This window comes from Leopardus geoffroyi, chromosome A3, assembly GCF_018350155.1.
Source record: "Leopardus geoffroyi isolate Oge1 chromosome A3, O.geoffroyi_Oge1_pat1.0, whole genome shotgun sequence".
NCBI lineage: Eukaryota > Metazoa > Chordata > Mammalia > Carnivora > Felidae > Leopardus > Leopardus geoffroyi.
The window spans coordinates 49,270,740-49,287,673 of record NC_059336.1 but is presented as its reverse complement, the minus strand read 5'-3'; the positions used below and the strand labels follow the sequence as shown (position 1 = coordinate 49,287,673).

Genomic DNA, 16,934 nt, shown 5'->3' with positions numbered 1-16,934 from the left:
CTCCCCACGAGCCCTCTTGCTTAGAGTCTGGTTCTTTACCTCATGATGCAGTGCAGGGAGTGCTTCCTCTGTAATGACTGCTGACCCGCCACATTATGCTTGGAGTCCCATCACCCTTACTTTGGATGCTCTCAGAGCAGACTGGGTACTCTACCATCATAACTCCTGTGTTATGTGGCAACTGCACTTTTGTATATCTGCTTCCTGAACTTCAAGCAGTTCAAGTGTCATCTATATGTTTGCATTCAACAAAACCGTCAGGTCTTGGAAAAGAGTGGACAATTGACAGTGGCTTGTGAATGCAAGCCAAAGTACTTCTTGCAGCTTTCTCAAAACTTTAGAATGGCCAGAGATGATATCTTCCTCCTCCCCTTAACAGGTGCCACCAGAGGGTGTGAAGGTTCGCTCTGATGGCCTCTCCCACAACTTGACTTCTCTGTACTCCCTGACAGTTGGTTTTCATGGGCTCTATTCACAAGGATCGCTACATGACATTTCTCATTTCTGAATTTCCCTTCCGATTAAAACCGTCTCTCTCCAGCTGCTTCTGGTTCTCAGTGCACTTCCAGGCCTGATGCTTCTGGTCTGCTTGGCTGTTGTGCTGTGTTACAATATGTCCAAAATGAATGTTTCAGAGCATGTAATCCAAATGCCCTTACCTGCCCTCCAATCTCCTGAAGAAGTGACTCTTGAAACAACTCAACTCATCTTCCCTTTAGGCTAGCACTCCTACTATTTCTTCCAGTAGGCTTTAGCTATACCAAGCCTCCCTTAGAAGAAACTCTAGAATGCCAAATTAAGGAAACTACATGTGGCAGCAAAAACACTTCTCAAATTGTCCCTACACATGCCTTTTCAGCCTAATGTGGCTCTAGGACCATAAACCTCCCTCTCACCTTGATCACTGTTGCTAATAACCCCTCTCTCCTGAGTGTGGGGTGAGCAGGAATACCCAGTTGATTTCCAGTGCTGGCAATCTTTAAATCCACCAGTAGCTCCAGTCTTATGGCCATTACCTTGTGTTGTCTCTGCCGGCATCCCTGCTGAAGCCCCCACTGGGTGTTGGTCACCTAGACTTTCTCTACTCCATTTTCAATGTATATTTAAGGATGATTCAGTTTCTCTGCATTTTCACACACAAGTTTCATTCCCTGACTTTTGCTAGGCGCTCATGGGTCCCCACCCAATCCCCATGCCCCATTCCCAAAGGCTTATGATAAACACATCCTCTGACCTCCAGCTCCTGGAATTCCTCCTCCTCCTCCACGTCGTAGGACAGTGTGTGGATTTTGATGTCGTCAGGCGAGAGGTCAATGAACTTCCCATCAGGGTACTCCAGGCTCTCTTTGGTGGGTGACCGGTCCTCAATGAAGGTGGTCTCACAACAGTCGGCAGCCACGCCATCCCCCCAGGAGCGCAGCACACCCTCTGAGTAGAGGATGATGTTGGGACGGAAATGGGACTCCACAGACTGCGGAAGGGTGTTGGGATCCAGCAGCTGCTGTACTGGCTCACTCCTGCTGCTGTCCAGGGTGGCTGGCGCTGCACTGCCCACCACCCGGCAGCTCTGGTACTGTGGTGCTGGGTAAACAGACACCAGGCCATCTCTGCTCTCAGCCATGAAGTTTCTGGTGTTAATTAAGCCATTCCTCTTGCCAGCATCACTGATTTTACTGTGCACCAGCACACTCTTCTGTTCAATTATGCCATCCATGGTGCTCTCCCTCCTCAACTGGGTGTAAGGCTGGCAGGCTGCACTCCAGGGTCACACTTGCCTCATGGGACCCATTTCTCCTGAAGGCAGAGGAAACAGAGATGAGACAAGAAAATCACACCTGACAAAAAGCTAATTACCCAGACCGTCGCTGTTTCAGCGTGTACTAGTCAGCCAATATGCACAGAAACTGGGGGAGTCAGATGATATTCTAGTCCTACCTATTCTACCAATTTTAAAAAGGCTCTATCTGAGCAGCCAATCAGAGAAAACCAGATATTGATTACTCACATCTCTATAAAGACTTTGCTTCCAAATAAAGGAGACTTTGCAGGAATTGGAACCACTGTAGCTCTAGAGAAACCTGTGATTGCTGGCAGACATCTTGAAATCCTTGGGTAAATCCAATCACATTAGCATTGGGCCAGGCCAGAGGGAAAATAAGGCTGTAAATCTGTAATGGGGATTGACTCTTCCCAGGTCCATGGCTATTTATTCGAGCAGAAAACACAAGCTCAAGGAAGAAAGGGTTTAAAATAATGTCCCACACAGATTTAGAAGATAAATGACAGGAAAATCCACTTTATTAGTACCATGTATGGACAAAATTCCCCAACTGAGGAAACACTCACATGTATATTCAAGTACATTCTAATGTATGTATGAGAAATGCCTACTGGTCTTCCAACACGGGCCCAGGAATTGAACTAGAAATTCCCCTGCCTTAATAGCCCTCAACTTAGAGAAACATCTACATATTTGGGATACAATTAAGAAGGCTTCTAAATTGTTTCTAGCTAGATCATGTTCCTTTCTAGGGTTTTGAATATTTAAAAAAAAAAAGGGAGGGGAAGGAGGAGGAGGAAAAGAAAGAAAGATACCAAAGATTAAGGTTTTGGAGATAATGAATATCCTTGAACAGCAAAGGAAACCATCAACAAACAAAAAGGCAACCTATGGAATGGATTACGATATTTACAAATGATATATCTGATAAGAAGTTAATATCCAAAGAACTTATACAACTCACACCAAAGAATAAAACAAAACAAAAGACAATCTGATTTAAAAATGGGCAGAGGACCTAAATAGACATTTTTCCAAAGAAGACATACAGATGACCAAGAGACATATGAAAAGATACTGGACATAACTTATCATCAGGAAGATGTAAATCAAAGCCACGATGACATATAACCTCACACCAGTCAGAATAACTAGTATAAAAAAGACTATAAAGTGTTGGTGAAGATGTGGAAAAAAAGGAACACTTGTGCACTGGAGGTGGGAATGTAAACTGCTGCAGCCACTGTGGAAACAGTATGTAGGTTCCTCAAAGAGTTAAAAATAAAAATACAATATGATCCAGTAATTCCACTACTGGGTATTTACCCCACAAAAATGAAAATGCTAATTTGAAATGGTATATACACCCCTATGTTTATTGAAGCATTAATTACAATAGCCAAGATATGGAGATGATCCAAGTGTCCATTTATAGATGAATAGATGAATAGATAAGAAGATGTGGTGAATATATGTGTATATACACATATATTATATGTATATAATGGAATATTATTCAGCCATAAAAAAGAATGAGATCTTGCCATTTATGACAACATGGATGGACCTAGAAGGTATTATGCTAAGTGAAATAAGTCAGGTAAAGACAAATACTATATGATTTTACTTATATGTGGGATCTAAAAAACACAACAAGAGAACAGACACACTCAAAAACCCAACAGACTCCTAAATACAGAGAAAAAACTGGTGGTTGCCAAGGGGAAGAAGGATGGGGAGATGGGCAAAACAAGTGAAGGGGATTAGGAGGTACAAACTTCCAGTTATAAAATAAATAAGTCACAGGGATGAAAAGTACAGCATAGAGAATATAGTCAATATTGTAGTAACATATGGTGACAGATGGTGATTACACTTATCATGGTGAGCACTGAAAAATGTATAGATTTGTTGAATCACTATGTTATATACCTGAAACTATGTGGTATGTCAACTACAGTTAAATAAAAAATTAAACAAACATTTTAAAAATTTAAATAGAATAATTTAGAAGTATTTGAGTAATTTTCCTAGAAGTAAAATAATAATAATAATAATGATTTAAGAACACTTGCACCTTTTCCCAAGATTTTATGAATGCTTAAGGTTTTTCCTAACAACAAAAAGAATAAATTTCCTCAGGCATTTCCTGTTTGCAAGTTAATAGCTATTATGTATGAAAACACTTTGAGTGTTAGGACTTTGAGAACTCTGGCTTTCTATGAGATTTCAGAATTTTCTCATATTATAACTGCTTTATTTGGTGGTAGCTACAAGAATTCAAAATTTTAGACCAACTGAGAAATAGGGAGGATACCTTTGTGACTAAGTAGAAAATAACATTTTAGTAGAGTTGACAAATGACTAGTGAAACTACAGCATAAGCACAGAGAGATGGTGGGTATTATTTGACACTGTGTCAGATTTAAGACAGGTCAAAAAACTCATTGCCACTTCTGCTGATTTAGCTCTGGCATTTACCATCTTAAGACTGAAACCATGAAACTATTTGGACAAGATCTTTTGAGTACCTGCAACATGTGAGGCACAATATATGTCTAAGCATCATCTTTGGGACTGTTCTTCTTCCAAGGCAGCATAATATGCTCATTGAGGTACTTGTGGTCCAAACACTCAGCTTCTCTAATCTTCTCCTTCTACAGAGAAGTCACTGGGTTGATCTCAGAATTGGGCCCCTTGTATGGTTTGTGAAGGCCAGATGTACCACCAAGCTTAGGATAACCTTCTTGAAGTATAGTTCACTTCTCAGACTGAGCTCTTTCTTCTCAAATATGTATTAAGTATCTTGCAAAAGACATGTGGTTGCATGTGTTCAAACCCCATCTCTTCAATGGAGTCACAGGCTCTTGCCCAGACGAAGGATCTCCCCTTTTCTGGTGTGTTCTCAGACACTGTGCTACAATTTCTGTTATGGGTGCTGTTACATCCTCTTCTGCAAACATCAAAACTGCTAATGTCAACATCTTCCTCCAGCCCTTGCCCCTGCAAGAGGCAGCTCACCTTGAGCTGCACAAGCCCCAAATGTGAATCTGATATTACAGCATCTTGAGGCATGCACAGCTTAGGTCTCTGAGGTGCTGTCCACAGTTTGACACCTATAATGCTTAGCTGAGAACTGGAAACATGAGCACCACCTGGAAGTTTGTTAGAAGGTGGAATCTTCAGTACACCTTGAACTACTGAATCATAATCTGCATTTTAACACCATGCCAAGTGATTATTTTGCACATAAAACAGAGGGGTGCTGTTCTATCATATATAGTGCAAGTTTTGGCTAGTTGCACAGTTGGCTTGACTATACAATGGGTTATATACTATCTTTTAAAAAAGTATTCAAATTAATATATCAAATATTCTTAAGGGCTTTGTTTTCTTTTTTTATATTTTATTTTATTTTATTTTATTTTATTTTATTTTGTGTGTATGGAGCTAGAGCTTAGAGGTCTACTTTATTTCAACACTTGGAATTCAAAGTGTCCCTAACCCACAATGCACCAGCTTTTCATGGGAATCTTACATTTATGGCGAGTGCAAATGGCAGCTAGTTTGGCTTATCTTCCACACTCCTATGTTTCTATTGAAAACTACTGTTGATCCTTGACAACGTGGGATTGAATTGAATGGGTTCATTTATGGGCAGATTGTTTTTTCTTTTTTCTTTTTCAGAGTTTCTTTTTTTTATTAACTTGTTTTATTTTTTATTTTTTTAAATTTACATCCAAATTGGTTAGCATTTAGTGCAACAATGATTTCAGGAGTACATTCCTTAGTGCCCCTTACCCATTTAGCCCACCCCCCCTCCCAACACCCTTCCCATTACCCTCAGTTTGTTCTCCACATTTATTAGTCTCTTCTGTTTTGCTCCCCGCCGTTTTTATATTATTTTTGTTTCCCTTCCCTTATGTTCATCTGTTTTGACTCTTAAAGTCCTCATATGAGTGAAATCATATGATTTTTGTCTTTCTCTGACTGGCTAATTTCACTTAGCATAATCCCCCCTTGTTCCATCCACGCAGTTGCAAATGGCAAGATTTCATTCTTTTTGATTGCCAAGTAATACTCCATTGTATATATATACCACATCTTCTTTATCCATTCATCCATCGATGGACATTTGGGCGCTTTCCATACTTTGGCTATTGTTGATAGTGCTGCTATAAATATGGAGGTTCATGGGTCCCTTCGAAACAGCACACCTGTATCCCTTGGATAAATGCCTAGTAATGCAATTGCTGGGTCGTAGGATAGTTCTATTTTTAGTTTTTTTAGGAACCTCCATACTGTTTTCCAGAGTGGCTACACCAGCTTGCATTCCCACCAACAATGCAAAAGAGATCCTCTTTCTCTGCATCCTCACCAACATCTGTTGTTGCCTGAATTGTTAATGTTACTCATTCTGACAGGGGTAAGGTGGTATCTCATTGTGGTTTTCATTTGTAGTTCCCTGATGACGAGTGATGTTGAACATTTTTTCATGTGCCAGTTGGCCATCTGGATGTCTTCTTTGGAGAAGTGTCTATTCATGTCTTTTGCCCATTTCTTCACTGGATTATTTGGTTTTGGGTGTTGAGTTTGATAAGTTCTTTATAGATTTTGGATACTAACCCTTTATCTGATAAGACATTTGCAAATATCTTCTCCCATTCTGTCGGTTGCCTTTTACTTTTGCTGATTATTTCCTTCACTGTGCAGAAGCTTTTTATTTTGATGAGGTCCCAGTAGTTCATTTTTTCTTTTGTTTCCCTTGCCACTGGAGACGTGTTGAGTAAGAAGTTGCTGTGGCCAAGATCAAAGAGATTTTTGCCTGCTTTCTCCTCAAGGATTTTGATGGCTTCCTGTCTTCCATTGATGTCTTTCATCCATTTTGAGTTTATTTTTGTGTATGGTGTAAGAAAGTGGTCCAGGTTCATTCTTCTGCATGTTCCTGTCCACTTTTCCCAGCACCACTTGCTGAAGAGACTGTCTTTATTCCATTGGATATTCTTTCCTGCTTTATCAAAGATTAGTTGGCCATACGTTTGTAGGTCTATTTCTGGGTTCTCTAGTCTGTCCATTGATTTGAGTGTCTGTTCTTGTGCCAGTACCAATACTGTCTTAGTGATTAAAGCTTTGTAGTATAGCTTGATGTCTGGAATTGTGATGCCTCCTGCTTTGGTTTTCTTTTCCAAGATCGTTTTGGCTATTCGAGGTCTTTTCTGATTCGATACAAATTTTAGGATTATTTGTTCTAGCTCTGTGAAGAATGCTGGAGTTATTTTGATAGGGATTGCATTCAATATGTAGATTGCTTTGGAAAGTATCTACATTTTAACAATATTTGTTCTTCCTATCCAGGAGCATGGAATCTTTTTTCCATTTTTTTTTTTTGTCTTCTTCAATTTCTTTCATAAGCTTTCTATAGTTTTCAGCATACAGATTTTTCACCTCTTTGGTTAGATTTATTCCTAGGTATTTTATGGTTTTTGGTGCAACTGTAAATGGGATCAATTCCTTGAATTCTCTTTCTGTCACTTCATCGTTGGTGTATAGGAATGCAACTGGTTTCTGTGCATTGATTTTATTTATGGCAACTTTGCTGAATTAATGAATCAATTCTAGCAGTTTGTTTTGGTGGAATCTTTTGGGTTTTCCATATAGAGTATCATGTCATCTGCGAAGAGTAAAAGTTTAACCTCCTCCTGGCTGATTTGGATGCCTTTTGTTTCTTTGTGTTGTCTGATTGCAGAGGCTAAGACTTCCAATACTACGTTGAATAACAGTGGCGATAGTGGACACCCCTGTCTTATTCCTGACCTTAGGGGGAAAGCTCTCAGTTTTTCCCCATTGAGGATGATATTAGCATTGGGGCATTCATATATGACTTTTATGGTCTCAATGTATGCTCCTACTTTCTTGAGGGTTTTTATCAAGAAAGGATGCTGTATTTTGTCAAATGCTATCTCTGCATCTATTGAGAGGATCATATGGTTCTTGTCCTTTCTTTTATTGACGTGAGGAATCACGTTAATTGTTTTGTGGATATTGAACCAGTCCTGCATCCCAGGTATAAATCCCACTTAGCTGTGGTGAATAATTTTTTTAATGTATTGTTGGATCTGGTTGGCTAATACCTTGTTGAGGATTTTTGCATCAATGTTCATCAAGGAAATTGGTCTATAATTCTCCTTTGTAGTGGGTCTTTGTCTGGTTTTGGAATCAAGATAATGCTGGCTACATAGAAAGAGTTTGGAAGTTTTCCTTCCATTTCTATTTTTTGGAACAGTTTCAAGAGAATAGGTGTTAACTCTTCCTTAAATGCTTGGTAGAATTCCCCTGGAAAACCATCTGGCCCTGGACTCTTGTTTTTTGGCAGATTTTTGATTACTAATTCGATTTCCTTACTGGGTATGGGTCTGTTCAAATTTTCTATTTCTTCCTGTTTCCGTTTTGGTAGTGTATATGTTTCTAGGAATTTTTCCATTTCTTCCAGATTGCCCATTTTATAGGCATATAATTGCTCATAATATTCTCTTATTATTGTTTTTATTTCGGCTGTGTTCATTGTGATCTCTCCTCTTTCATTCTTGATTTTATTTATTTGGGTCCTTTCCTTTTTCTTTTTGATCAAACTGGCTAGTGGTTTATCAATTTTGTCAATTCTTTCAAAGAACAAGCTTCTGGTTTCATTAATCTGCTCCACTGTTTTTGTTGTTGTTGTTGTTGTTGTTGTTGTTGTTTTGATAGCATTAATTTATGTTCTAATCTTTATTATTTCCTGTCTTCTGCTGGTTTCGGGTTTTATTTGTTGTTCTTTTTCCAGCTCCTTAAGGCGTAAGGTTAGGTTGTGTATCTGAGGTCTTTCCTTCTTTAGGCAGGCCTGGATTGCTATATACTGTCCTCTTATGACCACCTTTGCTGCATTTGGGTTGTGGTATTATCATTTTCATTGGCTTCCATATACTTTTTAATTCCCTCTTTAACTTCTTGCTTAGTCCATTCATTCTTTAGTATGATGTTCTTCAATCTCCAAGTATTTGTTACCTTTCCAAATGTTTTCTTGTGGTTGATTTTGAGTTTCATAGCGTTGTGGTCTGAAAATATGCACGGTATGATCTCGATCTTTTTGTACTTACTTAGGGCTTATTTGTGTCCCAGTATATGTTTTATTCTGGAGAATGTTCCCTGTGCACTGGAGAAGAATGTATATTCTGCTGCTTTAGGATGAGATGTTCTGAATATATCTGTTAAGTCCATCTGGTCCAGTGTGTCATTCAAAGCCATTGTTTCCTTGTTGGTTTTTTGATTAGATGCTCTGTCCATCACTGTTAGTGCAGTGTTGAAGTCTCCTACTATTATGGTATTACTATCAATGAGTTTCTTTATGTTTGTGATTAATTGATTTATATATTTGGGTGTTCCCACATTTGGCGCATAAATGTTTACAATTGTTAGGTCTTCTTGGTGGATAGATCCCTTGATTATGATATAATGCCCTTCTGAATCTCTTGATCCAGTCTTTATTTTGAAGTCTAGATTGTCTGATATAAGTATGGCTACTCTGGCTTTCTTTTGTTGGCCATTAGCATGATAGATGGTTCTCCATGCCCTTATTTTTAATCTGAAGGTGTCTTTAGGTCTAAAGTGGGTCTCTTGTAAATAGCATGTAGATGGATCTTGTTTTCTTATCCATTCTGTTACCCTATGTCTTTTGATTGGATCATTGAGTCCATTGACCTTATGAATTTATTGCCATTATGATCCTTTCTAATCTTTGTTGCTATATATATATACATATATATATATATATATATACATATATATATACATATATACATATATATATATATATATATATACATATATATATATATATATATCTCCCATTTTTCTCCCAAGAGTCCCCCTTAAAATTTTTTGCCGGGCTGGTTTAGTGGTCACAAATTCCTTTAATTTTTGTTTTTCTGGGAAACTTTTTATATCTCCTTCTATTTTGAATGACAGCCTTGCTGGATAAAGAATTCTTGGCTGCATATTTTTCTGGTTCAGCACACTGAATATATCCTGCCACTCCTTTCTGGCCTGCCAAGTTTCTGTGGATAGGTCTGCTGCAAACCTGATCTGTCTCCCCTTGTAGGTAAGGGACTTATTTCCCCCGTGCTGCTTTCATGATTCTCTCGTCTGAGTATTTTGTTAATTTGACTATGATATGCCTTGCTGATGGTTGTTTTTTTTTTTTTTTTTGAATCTAATGGGGGTTCCCTGTGCTTCCTGGATTTTGATGTCTGTGCCTTTCCCCAGGTTAGGAAAGTTTTCCCTATGATTTGCTCACATAACCCTTCTAACCCTATTTCTCTCTCTTCCTCTTCAGGGATCCCTATGATTCTGATGTTGTTCCTTTTTAATGAGTCACTGATTTCTCTAATTCTTAAATAGTGCTCTTTTGCCTTAATCCCCCTCTTTTTTTCTGCTTCATTATTCTCTATAAGTTTGTCCTCTATATCACTGATTCTCTGTTTTGCCTCATCCATCCTTGCCGCCACTGCATCCATCCGTGATTGCAGCTCAGTTATAGCATTTTTAATTTCATTCTATTTTTTACTTCTTTTATCTCTGTTGAATGGGATTTTAGTCTATTTTTGACTCCAGCTAGTATTCTTATTATCATGATTCTAAATTCTGGCTCAGACATCTTGCTTGTATATGTGTTGGTTAAATCCCTGGCTGTCGTTTCTTCGTGCTCTTTCTTTTGGGGTGAATTCCCTTGTTTTGTCATTTTGAAGGGAGAAAAGGAATTTTTGAGGTAGAAAAATTAAAGTTAATAAATTAAAATTAAAAATTTGAAAAAGCACACACACACACACACAAATCTAATAAATGATGCTAGATCCTAGGTGTGTTTTCATCTGGGTGTTGAAAGTCGTTTGACAGATTAGAGGAAAAAAAGGGGGAGAAAAAAAGAAATCGTTTGAGAATTTGAAAAAATGAATACACTGAAGTAGACTACAATGACATGATGTGGGTAAAATAGAATTTGAAAAATCTTACACAAAGGTAAAGAATATAGTAGGAAAAAAATTAAAGAAAAATATTTGTAATAAAAATGATTTTTTTCTCTTTCTGTATTCAACAAAAAGAAACAAAAAACAGAAAAAAGAGAAAAAAAAGAAATCATTTACAAATTTGAAAAAGTGAATACACTGTAGTAGACTAAAATAAAATGATGGAAGTAAAATAGAATTTGAAAAAAATTTACATAAAAGCAAAAAATATAGTAAAAAAATTAAAGAACAATATTTTTAATAGAAATTTAAAGTAAAAATAAAGTTTTTCACTTTCTGTATTCAAGAAAAAGAAAAGAAACAAAAAAGAGAAAAAAGAAAAAGAAAAAGTAAACAAGGAAATCGTTTGAAAATTTGAAAAGGTGAATACACTGAAGTAAACTAAAATAGAATGATGGAAGTAAGATAGAATTTGAAAAAAATTACACAAAAGTAAAAAGTAGAGTAAAAAATTTAAAGAAAAACATTTTTAATAAAAATTGAAAAAAAAATGAATTTTTTCTCTTTCTGCTGGATTCTGTGGTTCAGGTTGTGCAGATTGTTGTGTTAATCCTCCAGTAAGTTTTCTAGGTGTGTAGGATGGTTTAGTGTTGGTCTGGCTGTATTTCATGGATGTGAGACACACAAAAAACTTCCATGCTGTTCTGCCATCTTGACTTCTCCTCAACATTTTATTTTTAAGTAATCTCTACACCCAACATGGGGCTTGAATTTACAACCTTGAGATCAAGAGTCACATGCTCTACCCACTGAGCCAGCCAGGTGCCCCAAGAAGTTTTGTTTTTTTCCCTGAAGTAGATTTTTTCAACTTTGGGCATCATAAGTTATTATTAAATTTGAATAAAAGAGGCCAAAATTAGTGGAATTTTACTTTTGTTACTGCGGCATCCGTCAATATTGTATTTCACATCATAATTCCTAATAGCTTATTTCCTCTGTTACTTCTACCACCTCCTATCTGATAACAGCTTTCCCCCAGCCAGAGTTTAGCACCTCAGAAATAAAACAGAAAGAAAATGCTGCTATATTTAAGGATAGAAAATGCTATCCTTACAACATATACATATATATACACATATATACGTATATATATATATATACACACACACACACACACGTACACACACACATATATATATACATACATATATATATATATATATATATACTATAATTGGTTACATTGTATAACAAATAATATTTTGCTTATTTTATATTTTTTTCTCAGTTCATGATATTCAGAACCAGTGGTTGCCTCTCACTTGATCCTTTGCTTAAACAGACTTTGCTATGTCTCAGATGCTGCCTCCTATTGATAAAACTCTTTTTGGACTGCATTAATGGCCAAGCTCCCAATTTTGTTCTCTGGGTGAAGTCTTGGAAGTTGTTTCTGTGAGTCTAGCAGAGAAAGCTACTAGAAGGGCATCATGTCAGTCATGCTACACCTGCTGCTTTTACAGCTGCTGGCAGGTGAAAGGGGGAGGGGCCCCCATGTCTCTGCCTATAATCCCCAGTTATTCATTCTTCCCTGGTTCTTACTCTCTGTACCACTGCTCAAAGAATCCTCCTATCCACACGTTTAATGAATATCAGGCAGATAAGAAAACAACAATTGGGAAGAAGAAAAGACAAACAGAAAGTAGTTATGCAACATCCATACAAACTTCGTATCATATAGAAACAGGTTTTCCTTACTTTGAGTAAGTCATGATATAAAAAGCACTATACTAAGAACCAGGAGAAAAGGGATTAGCTCCAGCTTTGCTACTAAATGTTTACATAACCTTGGGCAAGTTGCTTATGAGAGTGGAATTATTAATTAAGCAGTTAAGCAAGAGAAACTTTAAGGTAGGTGCTTTTCAGCTCCATGATTTGTACCTCTTGGCCCATGAGTCTTGGGTTTCATGGGATTAGATACAGCTTTTCCAAAAGGTCGTGAAAAATCTCACATTGATCATAATATGCTAGGTTTAATTTCAATAAAATATATATTTATCAATGGTTTATTATTGTAAGACACTATGTTAGGTGCTTGCTGGAAATAAAAAGATGCATTTCTAGTATTAAAGGTCAAATCAATGAGAAGGAAAGCAATTACATAAGTACTGTAATAGCAGTTGGACAATAAACATACCAGAAAGTCATGGTCATGTGAAACCAGAATCTGATATTTCAAAATGAGCTAAAGGCAATTGAGAAAAGGATATAAATTATGAGAGAACAACATATATCAGAACTGGCGAACAAATCAGAAGCAATGTAATTTGTGAATAGAAAGAGATGTGAACAGAACTTGGAAAAATTAGAAATAAAGTAATTTCAGAAATCAAGGCTAAAGCAGAAGGGAGACATGAGTGAATAAGCACAGTGGGTCACACCTTAAAGGAAAGAGAATATGGAAAATAAAAAAAATGTGTTAAATTTAAAAAGCATGAATACTTTAGTTTATATAAAATTCAAGAGCAGACAGTTTTGTATTACAGAAGAAAAGGCAAGGTTGTCTGGCTCAGGGTGGGAAGAGCTCTGCATGGACAGGGCATGGGGGACATCCCCAGGTGATGCACACACACTGCGTCTTGGGGGAGCAGAGGTTACACAGACATATGCATTTTCCAGAGCTGATCAAACTGTAACACAAAAGACCTGCATTGCACTGTGTGCATTTGAAGTGCTGAAAACATTTTGAAAGAAAGTAACAAATATAGAATAAGGAAAGCACCATATGTATATAAAGGGAGACCTTAGAGTAGAAAATAATGGATAAAAGCAAATACTATAAAACTATGATTTAAGAAAATTTTCCTGTAATTAATGTTGAAAGGGTACACTACGTACCTGGGAAAACTGACCCAGAATGACCAACTCCAATATAAATTATAGTAAATCTACTAAACTTTAAAGGAAAACAAACATAAAAACACCTTTGGTCATCCAGAAATTAAAAAAACAGAACAGCCTGAGCCACTAAAAAAGATAAGAAAACCAGATTATCATTAGACTTGTCAACAAAAATGCTTAATAACAGAAGCCAGTGGAGTGAAGTACTGGATACTTAATGTACTAAAACGTGCATCAAGGATTTTATATCTAGCCAAACTGACCTCCAGGTTTAAAGGCTGTAGGTAAGCTAACAAAGAACCACAGAAATGTTCACACAAGATCTTCCTGTGGAATCTAAATGAATATAAGCTACAATCAAAATGACCAGCAGATGTTACATAAGGGCTGGTAGCTATTGATGGCTGTGAGCAGGACAAAAATAAGGACAATGGGACATCACATGCTTTCTGTTGGAAATGCACGCCATCACCTATTATAAAGGAAATTTCCAACTTTTAATGTTTGTGAGCCCTGCTCCTGGGCTCCCGGGGAAGCTATAATTTAACATTTACCAAGGGCAAAATGACTTGGCAAAACCTCAAAGCATGTGCTCTATTTCTGCCTCCAGAACACATTGTACATCTGCTTTGTTACAAAAAAAGTAAAATAAATAAATAACCAAAAGGAGTATTCCAAGCATAAATATAAAACACACACACACACACATATCCTCCCTAGTTCCCATAAGATTAGAGTTCTACAGCCTTACACATACTAAACACATAAGATAAAGTCTATAATTTTCTGGAATGTCCTTTGTCATGATGATTTGTAACTCTTTATGTAAAAACATGTATAACCCTGCACCAACCATTCTTTCCCCAGATCACTCTCTTCTTTATGAAGATTGTATATCCCTGGCAGCTGTCCTCACTTGGACTCAAATAAAACTCTTTTCCTTTCTCTTTAAAATGTTTTAAAAGCTTTGTTCATTTGGGTCAACACCCACAAAAGTCTTCTTGCCAAAACAAAGCAAAATGAAACAAAACATAGCCTTATTTTCATCAAATCTCTGTACCTAACTACCAATTATAGGAAATTCAGAGGTTAGGGGAACATGCCAAATGACATCATAGCTGTATGCAATCAGTAAAATCCAGAATGTGGACAATCTACAGGAAGAATGACCAGAAAATTTAAGAATTAAGAAACAGAGAGAGAGAGCGAGAGAGCACACACATGCAATGAATAAAGAAAGATTCTATGTACTAAAGAGACTCAGAAGATATAGCAACTAGTTGAATATATTAATCTTATTTGGATCTAATCAAACAAATGAACTGACATGTTTTTATATGTCATGTACATACATATGTATGTACATGTATATGTATACACAGAAACATTCATACACATACTTATATACAACATCTCTACATTTATGCATATATTCACAAACATGTTGAGACTTTGGAGAAATGAGAGCATTAGCTAGGTAGTTGATGACACTAAGGAGTTCTTGTAATTTTTTTTAGGTATTTTTAATTTTTGAAGGTATATGATGAAGATTAAAAAGAGCTACCTAAAAAAAATAGCTACCGACTTCTAGAGATTCATACTGAAATATTTACAGATTTAATAAAGGATGTGATGGCTGGGATTTGTTTAAAAACCATCTGTTTTGGGAAGAGGAGTGGGTGGAGTACAGAGAAAACAGGTTGGCCATGGGTTGATAATCAGTGAAGTTGGTTGGTGTGAACATGGGGTCCGTTGTGTACTTCTCTCCACTTTCATCTGGGTTTGAAATTTTCTATAACAAAAAGTTTTGTTTTGTTCTGTTTTCTTTAAATCAACAGGTGAAGATATAAGAAAGATGTTCTAGGTAGAGTGAAGTGCATGAGATCAGGCAAAGTGGCAGGGACATGTACGGGTGGTGTTGGGGCAATTCTGGCAGAGTAGGGCCAGGAGATAAGTTAAAGGGGGCAGAGGCTTTATTACAAGGATCTTGAATGCTAATGTACAGAAAAACTTTACTTTGACAATCAATGTGCATTGTGGAAGAAAGGCCCTTGAGTGGAATATGACAATTTCAGAGGCAGGTGGGTCTGCAGACAGCATGGGGTGTGGGTGGAGGAGAAAACACTGCCAACACTGGGGGCCTGGCTCTGATGCACAGAGCACTGTGTGCACGTTGAGCCAGCCTCAGTGCAGTGGGGAGGGACCAAAGCCCTGCAGGAACCTTTAGGGTGGCATGAGCCATGAGAGCACTATGATTCCTGAGTTTTGCGTATTCCATCTCTGACAAACCGATCATAAAGAGGCCACATGAGTAGTGACATCAGTGGCCAGAGCATTCTCAACCAGCAGTTCCTGTGCTGCTGTCACAGCAGATGATGGAGGCCTTCCCGAGGAGCACAGGTACTTAGAGACCCTGCTAGAAAGCATGTGCTCCTCACAGTGAGTACTTCCTATTTAACTGTGAGGGTCTGTGTGGGGGTGTCTGGAAGGTAGGGGTGACAAACACAGGTGACCTGTGTCCCTCTCACTTACTCATCATAAGTACAACCATTCTTCCAGCTGTGGGTAGTTTTTCACTTTTCAGAAGACTGTGTTTAGGTAGGATTGTGGATGACAGATGGGGTTTCTAACACTGAGATGGCCTGAGACTGACTCCCAGAAGCAGGGGGAGAGCTCTGGGCTAGGGACACAGTGCTCAGATCACAGCCCCCATGACCCAGGAACACTGAGATGGGGCCCCCAGGGCCCTGAGAGACAGGGCAGCTGGAAACCTCACTTGCTCAGGGGTCTCTGAGGATCACAAGCTGAGTACTAAGTGCAGCTCATTCACTGGTTTGGAGGCAGAGTGGGGCTCAGCCAGGAGGACATGAAGGCAACAACAGCTGGCCTCAACATCTATTGCTCCTCAGGTCCAAGAGACAGGATTTACCCAAAACCATTTCTGAATAATTCATGGAAAAAGAGCTGTGAACAGCCTCCCAGACAGAGAATCCACCCAGGAAGAGAAACAGCTAAAGCAGGTAATAATGAGGAAGGTGGGGGCACAAAAGTTGGGAGCAGGGCTCAGGATAGAGTTCTTGGTCCTCCCACTCTTTGTGTGTGTGTGTGTGTGTGTGAGTTGGTGTTTGATTCTTGGTGCTTCTGTTGACAACAAACTAAATTTCAAAATCACTCTTCATACAGGTCATCCCTTCAGAAGCCATTCTCAACTTTTACTACACCCCTCTGTCCCCTGCAATCACCAGTTCTGTTATACC

At 38.0% G+C, this 16,934-nt stretch overlaps 1 protein-coding gene across 14 annotated transcripts in view; it reads right to left on the bottom strand.

Moving 5' to 3' along the window:
- SYNDIG1 (synapse differentiation inducing 1) overlaps window positions 1–16,934 on the bottom strand; it is a 181,383-nt gene that overhangs the window by 99,318 nt on the left and 65,131 nt on the right. For all 14 annotated transcript variants that reach the window (XR_006703367.1, XM_045445517.1, XM_045445518.1 and 11 more), the window contains one exon: window positions 1,235–1,794. Coding sequence is in view for 13 of the 14 variants with exons in the window: in XM_045445517.1 (XP_045301473.1) it covers window positions 1,235–1,714 (480 nt within the window). In the remaining variant the exon portion in view is untranslated. The remainder of the gene's footprint in view (window positions 1–1,234; window positions 1,795–16,934) is intronic.